Source organism: Aquarana catesbeiana, linkage group LG12, assembly GCF_042186555.1.
Source record: "Aquarana catesbeiana isolate 2022-GZ linkage group LG12, ASM4218655v1, whole genome shotgun sequence".
Classification (NCBI taxonomy): Eukaryota; Metazoa; Chordata; class Amphibia; order Anura; family Ranidae; genus Aquarana; species Aquarana catesbeiana.
Window position 1 is genome coordinate 26,096,086 of NC_133335.1, and position 13,051 is coordinate 26,109,136.

The 13,051-nt window shown below is 47.3% G+C and overlaps 1 protein-coding gene across 2 annotated transcripts in view; it reads right to left on the reverse strand.

Moving 5' to 3' along the window:
- Nucleotides 1-13,051, reverse strand: part of COL20A1 (collagen type XX alpha 1 chain) — a 146,963-nt gene that overhangs the window by 128,765 nt on the left and 5,147 nt on the right. For both annotated transcript variants that reach the window (XM_073607447.1, XM_073607448.1), the window contains exon 3: nucleotides 8,853-8,938. In XM_073607447.1, the coding sequence (XP_073463548.1) occupies nucleotides 8,853-8,928 (76 nt within the window). In that variant the 5' untranslated portion in view covers nucleotides 8,929-8,938. The remainder of the gene's footprint in view (nucleotides 1-8,852; nucleotides 8,939-13,051) is intronic.

A 13,051-nucleotide genomic window follows, 5' to 3' on the forward strand; every position in this document is an offset into this window, starting at 1 on the left:
ATCTAGGATTACACCTAGTACCCTGGCGTGAGGGGAGGGACTGATGGTTGCATTGTTGATTTTGATGGAAAAGTCATGGAGGGGGGCACGGGCGGGGGGGAATATTAATAGCTCAGTTTTAGAGAGATTTAGTTTAAGGAAGTGGTGCGACATCCATGCCGATATGTCAGTTAGTAAGTTAGTAATGCGAGAGGAGACTGAAGGAGTGAGGTGAGGAGTAGACAGATAGATTTGGGTGTCATCAGCGTATAAGTGGTATTGGAAGCCATGGGCAGTTATTAGGTGACCAAGGGAGGAGGTGTAGATAGAGAAGAGAAGGGGTCCAAGAACCGAGCCTTGGGGGACCCCCACAGAAAGGGGCAATGGAGAGGAGGAGACAGAGTTGTAGGTGACACTGAAGGAGCGCTGTGATAAATAGCCAGAGAACCAGGATAGAGCAGAATCTCGGAGGCCAAGGGAATGTAGTTTATTGAGAAGGAGCGGGTGGTCAACAGTATCAAAGGCCGCAGAGAGGTCAAGTAGTATGAGTATGGAGTACTGGCTGTTGGTTTTAGCAGTTAGTAAATCATTAGTGAGTTTTAGTAAGGTAGTTTCCGTGGAGTGCTGCGAGCGAAAGCCAGACTGTAAGGGGTCAAGAAGGTTATTTTCATTGAGGTAGGAGCTAAGACGGTTGTAGACTAAGCGTTCTAGAAGTTTAGAGGTGAATGGGAGTAGTGAGATGGGTCTTAAGTTGTTCAGGTCAGTAGGGTCCAGTGAGGGCTTTTTAAGAATGGGAGTGATCTGTGCATGTTTTAGAGGGGAGGGGAAAATGCCACTAGAAAGGGAGAGATTGAAGATGTGGGTGAGGGAGCATAGGATAGAAGAAGAGGGGAAGAAGAGGGTGACCGTAGTAGTTGTGAGGGAACAGGATCCAAGGGACAATTGGTTAGGTGGGCATCCGAGAAAATTTTTGTAACCTCTTCCGTAGTAGACATCTCTGTGGAGAAGGACCTCCTTACATTGGCTGTCACTGAGATGAGAGCTACCTAATATTGGGAGAGGTTCCTCCTTACACTGGTGGCCCATGAAGAAGTGCCCCTTAAGTCTTTTGCCAGCGGAGAAGGACGTGCTTACAGTTGTGCTCAAAAGTTTGCATGCCCTGGGAGAAATCGAGAAATTATGGCATTGATATTGAAAATATGACTGATCATGCCAAAAAACTATCTTTTATTTAAGGATAGTGATCATATGAAGCCATTTATTATCACATAGCTGTTTGGCTCCTTTTTTGAATCATAATAAAAAAGTCTCCATCCCCTGGAATGTTTGGTCTCGGTACAGACACACAAGTTGACACACACAGGGTTAAAATGGCAATTAAAGGTTTCCCACATCTGTGGCTTTTTAAATTACAATTAGTGTCTGCATATAAATAGTCAATGTGTTTGTTAGCGCTCATGTGGATGCACTGAGCAGGCTAGATACTGATCTATGGGGAGCAGTAAAGAACTGTCAAAAGACCTGCGTAACAGGGTAATGGAACATTATAAAAGTTGGAAAAGGATATAAAAAGATATCCAACGCCTTGAATATGCCCGTCTGTACTGTTTGATCACCTATTAAGAAGTAGAAAATGACATTCTCGCTGTTCTATGCTAGGAGGGAGATAATGTTGCACTGGAAGTCGGCCGAACCCTCTACCCTTAACTCCTGGAAAAAGGCAGTGGATTCAGTGTTACCCCTATACAAACTCACTTACGAGAGTAGACCATGCCCTGCCAAATTCAACAAAGTCTGGTCAGCTTGGGTGGATGCACATGGATGGGGACCGGGGAGGTAGGGGACCAAGTGCTGGATTCCCTCCTGCTCGTTGGGGGTTACTCACCCCCCCCCCCCCTCTGCACGGGGCGCCATCCAATCCTACCAAGTAAAGGTTTAATTCAATTTAACAAACTTGTTATGTACTTGACGGTCTCCCAGAGAGAAAGTGATTAAATTCCCTACTGAACTTGAGGGTGGGCACTACATGGGAAAAAGCTTGGAATTCACCGGTTAAGAAATGTAAGGGAAATGACATCATGGACTTGTAAGATGTTAAATTCTGAAAATGGATATCTCAGACTCACAGTATAACTGCAAAATACTTGAATGTCGACTGTTGAATATATTGTAATGCTGATTTGTTAATAAAAACTCTTTTCTGTGAAAAAAAGAAGTAGAAAATTCAGGGATCTCTTGATACCAAGCCAAGATCAGGTAGAGCAAGAAAGATTTCAGCCACTACTGCCAGAAGAATTGTTCGGGATACAAAGAAAAACCCACAGGTAACCTCAGGAGAAATACAGACTACTCTGGAAAAAGACGGTGTGGTTGTTTCAAGGAGCACAATACGATGAGTTACATGGTCAAGTTTCCAGAAAGAAACCTTTACTGAGCCTATGCTATAGAAAAGCCTGGCTACAATATGCCCAACAACACCTTGACATGCCTCACAGCTTCTGGCAGACTGTAATCTGGAGTGTTGAGACCAGAATAGTGCTTTATAGTCACAGCCACAAGCGCTATGTTTGGAGAGGAGTCAACAAGGCCTATAGCAACAAGAATACCATCCCCACTGTGAAGCATGGTGGTGGCTCACTATGTTTTGGGAGGGTGTGAGCTCTAAAGGCACAGGGAATTTTGTGAAAATTGATGGCAAGATGAATGCAGCACGTTATCAGAAAATACTGGTATATAATACGTATTCTTCTGCTTGAAAGCTGTGCATAAGACGCTCTCGGACTTTCCAGTGTGACAATGACCCTAAGCACAGGGTAAGTTGACCCCTCCAGTGGTTACAGCAGAAAAATGTGAAGGTTCTGGAGTGGCCATCACAGTCTCCTAACTTTAATATCATTGAGCCACTCTGGGGAGATCTCAAACGTGTGGTTCATGCAAGACGACCAAAGACTTTGCATGACCTGGAGGCATTTTGCTAAGACGAATGGGCAGCTATACCACCTGCAAGAATTCGGGGCTTCATAGACAATTATTACAAAAGACTGCACGCTGTCATTGGTGCTAAAGGGGGCAATACACAGTACTTAAGAACTAAGGGGATGCAGACTTTTTAACAGGGGGCATTTAATTTGTTTACCTGTTGCCATGTTCTGTTTTATGATTGTGCCATTCTGTTATGACCTACAGTCACAGAATATGAATCCCATACCAAAAAAAAAAAAAGGGGGGGGGTTTGCCTGCTCACTCATGTTTTCTTTAAATATTGTATATTACCAATTCTCCAAGGGGATGCAAACTTTTGAGCAAAACTGTACACTGGAAGAAGACACACCTTCTACCGATGGTCCATGAAGAAGCGCTTCTTTACATCTTTTGCCAGCGGAGAAGGACATCCTTACATTGGTCATCACTGGGTGAAAGGCCATCTTCTACTGCTGGTCAGGGGGAGAGGTGCACCAGTACACTAGTGGTCCATGAACAAGTGCCCCTCTTACATCTCTTGCCAGTGGAGAAGGACTTCTTTACATTGGCTGTCACTGGGATAAGAGCCACCTTCTTTTGTTGGTCATTAGGAGAGGTGCCCCTTTATACTGGTGCTCCATGAAGAAGTGCCCCTTTATATTGCTTGCAAGAGAAGAAGGACCTACTTACATTGGTTATTACCGGTAGAAGAGCCACCTTGTACTCGTGATCAGGAGGAGATGTAAACCCTTACACTGGTGGTCAATGAAGAAGTGCCACCCTTACATCTCTTCCCAAAGAAAAAGAACTTCTTACATTGGCTTTCACTGAGAGAAGAGGCATCTTCTACTGGTGGTCAGTGGAAGAAATGCCCTCTTATACTGGTGCTCTATGGAGAAGTGCCCCCTTATACTGCTTGCCAGTAGAGGAGGACCACCTTACACCAGTTATCACTGGGAGAAGAGCCACCTTCTACTGGTGGTTTGTGGTAGAAGGGCTCCATTACACTGGTGCCAAGTGAGAAGATTTCCCCCCTTACAGATAGGTAAAAATATGATTGGCATCAGTGGTACCCCCTTCCCTTTAAAGAGGGGTGGGCTCCTTCCAGGTCACCTGTACTCACTTATCCATAAAAATGCATGTGCTCTCTTTGTGGAGACCCAGAAGTCAGGGTTAGGGACTACAGAAAACAGGGTGCCTTGACGGGGCCTATAGTTTACGGATGTATCTGCAAATGTGTGCAGACTAAACCCCTGTTTTTAACGCATATCGTTAGACAGGTCAATTCGGTTGGTCGCTGGCTGGTTGGTAAGTTCTCCTTGTTTTTGTTTGAAATGAGTCGCCCTTCCAGTGCTCCTTGCTGCAATAGACCAGTTATAGGTGGGGGCAGTGGCCACTTCTTTGTATCAGTGGTTACTATTCTGAAAGTCAGAAAACTGATTATTTCTCAAGGAACCTCTAGCAACCTCTGGAGGAACCCATGGGTTCCACTCAACACTGGTGAAGAATGGCTGTTTTACATAATAAATAAATCAAACTTGTCAAGGGCAAAACAAGCTTAGCCTATGATGGAAAAAAAAAAACCACATAACTGTGCGTCAAAACCATCAGAAGTTCCAGAGATGTAGGCAACTGAAGTTATGTTAAAATCCCAAGTTTCCTTGTCAACCTCTTCCCATCTCTCTATTGCCCATCTCTCTATTGGTTTTTTGGGGGGTTGGCCATCCTCACTGACCAACAGGGAGGCTCAGGTCTTTGGAGAGGGCCTGGCCAGGTGGAACTTTTACAAGAAAAAGGTGGGATTTGCCGACAACTTCAACTGCTCATGACTCCAGATCTAATGAGCAGTTTGACATGTGGATTTCACTTAAAGTCATCTCTACTTGTGAAATTGTATTTTTCATCAGTTTGAAAAGCAAGGCTTTTAATGAAATGCACCAAGGAGTTAATCATATCCCTCAACAAGGGGATTTCCGCCCTGTGCCCGCTGACTGTGAAGATGGATATCCACTCGAAGGATGAACAAGGACAGTAATGTCCTCAGATAACAATAAAGTGATTCATAGGAAGACACCAACGGGCACACGCGGTGTCACAGCTGGGCGCTCAGCCCATCTCGGAGGTCAGACACAGCATGACATTCACAGGTCCTGCTGGCCCTTCTTCACACACGGCTCCCTGTTGCTGGAGACTCGGCACAAGAATGCCCACCGAAAAGAAGGGTAGGAGGAAGGAAAGAGGGGGGAGTCCAATTGCGGCACAGAGACTTTTTGAAAGGGGCCGGAAGTAAACACAGGCATCCAGAGTGGTGCTAAATATAGAAAAGACGGCAACAAACCTCATTGCTGTAAACACGGCTGCGTCCTATGATGAAGGCGTTGACCCGTTTTGAGGCTACAAGTCTTATTAGGACCCCAAAAATATGCGTTTCCCAAGGGGGCCCAAAGGGAAAGTAGTTGCAGATTTGGACACCCAAGTTTTAAACTTGACACAAATGAATGCAGCTCTGTAATTATTTTAAATGCAAGCAGTGTCAGTACCTAAATGTGACCCGGCATCAGCCGCCTGCAGTCCTTGTACAGCGGAGCTCAGACTGGGAGAGGGAGAAGCAGCACAAGGAGCCAATCAGTTGTGCTGCATGTGCTAACAAGGGACATGCTGATAGGAGTTGAGAACAGAGAGATGAGCTCAGCCATCTGCTGCTTCTCCTTTCACTGTCCAGTCACATGGTGGGGCAGGTCAATGACAGCCTAGGCCAGTAATGGCGAACGTTGGCACCCCAGATGTTTTGGAACTACATTTCCCATGGTGCTCATGCATTCTGCAGTGTAGTTGAGCATCACGGGAAATGTAGTTCCAAAACATCTGGGGTGCCAAGGTTCGCCATCACTGGCCTAGGCTAAGAAAATATGGGGTCTACGATGCTGTCCATCATTAAACCTGGAAAATGTGGGACATCTAGTAGCAAAAAAGAAAAGCTATGCTGAAAAGGGGTCAGGGAAAGGCTCTGATCTGAAGGGGAGTATTGCAGCAATCAGTTGTGCGCAGTGCTCATGAGCCAACAAAGGCAGAAAATAAATGCTGCATTGGAAAAAAAAAAGGGGGGGTGGGTTGGGGAGAGGCTCTAGACTGAAGGTGAGTATTGCAGCAATCAGTTGTGTCCACTGCTCATGCACCAACAAAGGGCATGCTGATAGGATAAAAGAGCAGAGTAAATGGGAGATGAGCTCATCACTGTGCTGCTTCTTCTTTCACTGTCCAGTCACAGGTTGGGACAGGTCAATGACAGCCTAGGCTAAGATGAGGTCTATGATACTGTTCATGCGCAGTGCTCATGTACCAACAAAGGCAGAAAATAAATGCTGCTTTGGAAAAAAAAGGGGGGGGGGAGCTCTAGACTGAAGGTGAGTATTGCAGCAATCAGTTGTGTCCAGTGCTCATGCACCAACAAAGGGCATGCTGATAGGAGAAAAGGAGCAGAGTAACAGGGTAATAAGCTCATCACTGTGCTGCTTCTCTTTTCACTGGCCAGTCATAGGTTGAGACAGGTCAATGACCTAAGAAAACAATGGGGTCTATGATGCTGTCCAATATTAAACCCAGAAAATGTGGGACCTCTAATGTCAGAAAAGAAAAGGCTACGATGGAAAAGGGAAACACAGAGGGATCTGGATTGAAGGCGAGTAATTATTGCAGCAGCCGGTTGTGTTCAGTGCTCACGCACCGACAAGGAGCATGTCGATAGTAGAAAAGAGCAGAGTAACAGGGAGAAGAGCTCATCACTGTACTGCTTCTCCTTTCACTGGGGTGGGTCCAGAAAGAACTGGATTTAGAGGCAGTGGATTGGAAGATGCTGGACATCTAGTGGCAGAAATTAAATGCTGCATTGGAGGCGGGTGGGGGTGGGGGGGCTCTGGATTGAAGGAGAGTATAGCAGCAATCAGTTGTGTCCAGTGCTCATGCACCAACGGGCATGCTGATAGGAGAAAAGAGCAGAGTAACAGGGAGATGAGCTTATCACTGTGCTGCTTCTCCTTTCACTGGCTGGGGTGAATCCAGGAAGACCTGGATTTAGAGGTGGAGGATTGGAAGATGATGTCCATCAGACTGAGGACATCTAGTGGCAGAAAAAAGTAATGCAGGGAAATCTCTGGATTGAAGGTTAAAATTGCATCAAAAGCTGTTCTTGTTAGTTTGCAGCTATATGTATAGTTAGATTATATACAAAACTCCTTTATATCTGCCTAGAAGCCCTACCTAATCCAGTCCCATCTGTAGGCTCCTGTAACACACAGTGGTTGGTAGCTCTAAACGGAATGTAGGTGGGCCTAACCCTGTGCGTGGGAAGGCATACCTCCCAACTTTCTGAGATGGGAATGAGGGACACCTATCCACAAAAGTATGCAGGCATAGGACACACCCCTTTCCACACCCCCTTAAAGGAGAATTGTACAGGAAAAAAAAAAACAAGATTGGTTGAACCCACAAGTGCTTTTTTTTTACCATTATTATTCCTTTATATTGGCTTTTGGAATTTACAAATGCAGCAATTTAGAAATCAGATGAAAGGTTTAGCGCTGGAAAACACTTTTTGATAGATAAAAATTGCATTTTATATACAACTATATAGATCAGACCAAAATGAGGGAGAAATGAGGAGGAATGAGGGACAGAGGGACATTGCTCGAAATCAGGGACAGTCCCTTGAAATCAGGGACAGTCCCTTGAAATCAGGGACAGTCCCTTGAAATCAGGGACAGTTGGGCGCTATGGGAAGGGATCAAACCTCCAGCAAGGATCGGAAGTTGGAACAAATCATCGGAGGAGATATCCCCACCCCCACCCCTCTTTCTCTCTATGACTGCCTATAGGTTAATTCAGCCGTCACTCAACAAGAGGGATCATTCCATTGGTCTGATACACAGTCACTACAGAGAGAACCTACAAATATTCACCTAATATAATAATAACAATATGAAAGTCACATCTAAGGTTACTTAAAGTAGACGTACACCATAATCTGAGTTTGCTAAAGCCCTGTGTGTCCTAACCAATTGCCATTTTTCTTAATAGAAATACTGTTTTCCCCCTTTTTTCATTGTTACATTGCTCATCTCCTGAGGTCTCTTTGGAGCTACTTCCCATATACATGCAGATGGCTGCATGACCTTTCTCAGAGCAGGTTTCCTGATGGCGATAACTGAGCATAAGGTGTGTTGAAACGGCCACTTGTAGTCTCCATCGACAGCAAAACTACTGGACGGCATGCTATCCAACCAGTAATTGCACTGAGCCACTGGGAGCGCCCTCTAGTGGCTAAGCTGCAAATATCTACATGGTATAAAATATAAACGTGTAAAAACAACATAAAAACCTGCAATAAAAACTCACCGGGAATACACTGATGAATAGAACAATAATGTCATTGTGTAAATATTTGCACACAGAAGACACTCCCGGATTTTCTTTTAAAACCTAATAGCAATATTTTCTCGCTGATAATACAAATTCCTTTTAATAGTGTAAAATTACAACACAGCTTGTATCATAATTAGATAACTCCAGGGACATTTTAATTTTAAAGCCCCCCCCCCTTTTCTCCCCCCCCCCATAGTTTCCTGTGGTGGGTGGAGCCTCCTGTGCCCCTCCCACAGTTCTGCTCTCTGCACAGGCCAGTGATGATGTCACTGCTACTTTTACAAGGTGATATCTGGGTTTGTAAAGGCATTTGGAGAATTTCTATCCTTTGTGGCTATAAAGGAAATGTATTTAAAATGAAAATTTGTGTGCCCAGAGTTCCCCTTTAATTACATTGTTTTAGAAAGTTCTGTCCCCCCCCCCCCCCTATAGAGGTGAGCATACACATTGTGACGGGGAAGTTCCAGCCCTGGAGGGGGGATCATCTGTCTTACCTGGGGTCTGGTGACTGCTGACAGCCTGGATGATGATCAGAGCGCACAGGAGCAGAGCGGGGAACGGCAGCTGCATGGTGAGTGATCTGTGAGAAGACATGGAATGAGACAGGTGAGGAGCAGACACCCCACGTCACACGGGCAGGAGACCTCACCTCCACTACTTTACATGACATGACTGTCATCTTCATCACTGTTACCAATCTAAACTAAATTGTTAGGTATGGGGGGCCTTGTCAGTTAGGCTGTATGACAGGGCTCCACCAACTTTTTTTCTACCTGGCAAGACCCCCCATATCTAACAGGGTCCCCTCAACCCCCCCTCCTAACTAAAAGCCCCCCCCCCCAACTCTACCCCACTTGGGAAGTCCCCCCCCCCCCCGCCAACCTCCCTGCTACCTGAAAGGGCCCCAAACCCCCAACCCACCTGACAGGGCCCAATAGAGTCTACCTGAGAAAGCCCCCCTATACCTAACAAGGTCCCCTCAACTCTGCCTCACCTGGGAAGGCCCCCCTCAACCACCCTCCTACCTGACAGGGCCCCTCCAACCTCCCTCCTACCCGATAGAGCCTCCCCAACCTCCCTCCTACCTGACAGAGCCTCCCCAACCTCCCACCTACCTGACAGAGCCTCCCCAACCTCCCTCTTACCTGACAGAGCCCTCCCCAACCTCCCACCTACCCAACCTCCCACCTACCTGACAGAGCCCTCCCCAACCTCCCACCTACCCAACCTCCCACCCACCTGACAGAGCCCTCCCCAACCTCCCACCTACCTGACAGAGCCCTCCCCAACCTCCCACCTACCTGACAGAGCCCTCCCCAACCTCCCACCTACCTGACAGAGCCCTCCCCAACCTCCCACCTACCTGACAGAGCCCTCCCCAACCTCCCACCTACCTGACAGAGCCTCCCCAACCTCCCACCTACCTGACAGAGCCTCCCCAACCTCCCACCTACCTGACAGAGCCCTCCCCAACCTCCCACCTACCTGACAGAGCCTCCCCAACCTCCCATCTACCTGACAGAGCCTTCCCAACCTCCCTCCTACCTGATAGAGCCTCTCCAACCTCCCTCTTACTTGACAGAGCCCCCAACCTCCCTCCTGCCTGACAGAGCCCTTCCCAACCACCCCCCTACCTGATAGAGCCCCCCAAACCTCCTTCCTGACAGAGCACCCCAACCTACCCGGTTTCCCCGAAAATAAGACCTAGCGTGATTGTCAGTGATGGCTGCAATATAAGCCCTACCCCCCAAATAAGCCCTACCCTGTTTCCCCAAAAATAAGCCCTACCCTGAAAATAAGACCTACAAGGACTTTAACTAGGGCTTATTTGGGGGGTAGGGCTTATATTACAGCCATCACCAACAATCACGCTAGGTCTTATTTTCGGGGAAACAGGGTACCTGACGGGTCCCCCAACCTCCCTCCTGCCTGACAGGCCCCCCAACCTCCCTCCTACCTGACAGAGCCCTTCTCAAACACCCTCCGACCTGACAGAGCCCCCCAGACCTCCTTCCTGACAGAGCCCCCTGACGGGCCCCCCAACCTCCCTTCTACCTACCTGACAGGCCCCCCCAAACCTCCCTCCTACCAGACAGAGCCGCCCAACCTCCATTCTATCTGATAGCCCCTCCCCCCCCAACCTCCCGCCTACCTAACTAGGCCCCTCCAACCACCCTCCTACTTGACAGGGCCCCCCAACCTCCCTTCTACATTAGAGAGCCCACAAACCTCCCTCCCTGTCAGAGCCCTTTCAACCTTCGTCCTAACAGAGCCCCCCCAACTTCCCTCCTAATTGACAGGGCCCCCCCAACTGCCCTCCTACCTGACAGGGCCCCCCAACCTCCTTACTACCTAACGAGGCCCCTCCAACCACCCTTCTATCTGAGAGAGCCCTCCCCAACTTTCTTCCTACTTGACAGGGCCCCCCCCAACCTGCCTCCTACCTGACAGGGCTCCCCCCAACCTCCTTCCCACCTGACAGAGCCCCCAACCTCCCTACTACCTAAAGAGCCCCCCCCCCAACATTACAGGGCTCCCCCAACCCCCCTTCTGCCTGACAGTGCCCCAAACCATCCAACCAACCCATCTCCACCTGACAGAGCCCCCATACCTAACAGGGTCCCCTAATTCTACCCCACCAGACAGGTCTCTCAAACCTCCACCCTACCTAACAGGGCCCCCCAACCTCCCTCCTACCTGACAGGACCCCAAACCCCCCTACCCACAGAACAGGTCCCGCCTTCCCCCATGAAAGTGCCCACAGTCAGACCCTGCTGTGCCTGGGCCCCCCTACTAACTTGATATGGCCTGCTAAATCTAAAATTTTACAGTGGTCACCAAAACAGGATTAGAGGGAATTTTTTCAGTGGGGACACCTGTTCTAGGGACAACTAAGAAAATGAGACCAGTCAGCCACCTATCAGGTCTTTGATTTGCTGTCAGTAATCCATCGAGAAGATTCCTGTCATTTCCTGTCCCAGAGATACAACAGGAGAAAATCTTTCCAAAACGAGGGGGAGCTGGAACGAATGCTCCATTCTAAACTAAATTCATTGCCGGGCGGAGTTCAGATCAAAATCAAATTGAAAGGAAACTAGCAGGTCAATGCTGATCTTTCCATCTGAAAATGCATGTTGCCTGGCTGTCATGCCGATCCTGCAGCTTCAATGCTTCAAAGTCCATGGCTACTATGTGCAGAAAAGGTTTAGACTTCGCTGGCCGCATGCTTGTTCCAGGGCAGCGACACAGAAAGTAATGAAGTTACGGGATCAGCAATGGCTGCCATGCTATTGTCAAGAAAGGAGCTGACCCTTTAAATCCTGTATGGGAGATGATGTGTCTACAGATCACAATTTTATCCTGGAATCTCAACGCATCTGTGATAGCGTGCAGGTGTGGGGGCGGGGCACAGCCCACAGATCAGGTGACCCATAATCTGTGAGCGTTATTCCGCACTTGTGATCACGATCTGTGTCACACCGATAACGTCCCAAACTGCCCGCAGCTCTCCAGCTGTGCTGTAACACAAGGATCCATCCTATGCTGGGACTTGTAGTCCCACCACGGGGAAAATAGGGGGGGGGGGGGCTGCCATTTTTGCATTCTTCCTAAAAAATACTACTTGCCTGGCTCTTACCTTGCTTCAATGCTTTCTGATCCAATAATCAGATTAGGAAAGTCCTGAATGCTTTTTGCAGGTCAGTGATACAAAGTATGGAAGCGCGGGAGTCAGGCGACTAGAATTTCCCCCTATAACACGTTATTGTCATTTCAGATGTCAATCGTTTTTATATCTGCTGCTTTCATTAAAAGAATCTCTGGTGATCCTGCCATTAAGGTCCCTGTCATAGGCGTGTGTACAGGGTGTGCCGGATGTCCCTGTTCAGGCACGTCCTGTCATAGGGTGACAACGCCCCATTCCTGTCTCCCAATGGTGTTCCTGCGTTGTCACCCTGCCACACAGGCTCCCAATGGAGACGACGAGAGGCTGCTTAACCCATTCACCCCTGGGAGATTTTACCCCCTTCCTGACCAGAGCACTTTTTTGCGATACGGCACTACGTCGCTTTAACTGACAATTGCGCGGTCATGCGACGTTGCATCCTAAAAAAAAATTGGCGTCCTTTTTTCCCCACAAATAGAGCTTTCTTTTGGTGGTATTTGATCACCTCTGCGGTTTTTATTTTTTGCGCTATAAACAAAAAAAGAGCGACAATTTTGAGAAAAAAAAAAAAGCAATATTTTTTTACTTTTTGCTATAATAAATATCCCCAAAAAATATATAAAAAAAACTAATTTCTTTCTCAGTTTAGGCCGATATGTAGTCTTCTACATATTTTTGGTAAAAAAAAAAAAAAATTGCAATAAACGTATATTGATTGGTTTGCGCAAAAGTTTTAGCGTCTACAAAATAGGGGATAGATTTATGGCATTTTTTTTATAATTTTTTTTTTATTAGTAATGGCAGCGATCTGCAATTTTTATCGTGACTGCAACATTGCGGCGAACACATTGCACACTTTTGACACTATTTTGGGACCAGTGCTATAAAAATGCACTGATTACTGTGTAAATGACACTGGCAGGGAAGAGGTTAAACACTAGGGGGCGATCAAGGGGTTAAGTGTGTCCTAGGGAGTGATTCTAACTGTAGGGGGGATGGGCTCACTACAACATGACAGCGATCACTGCT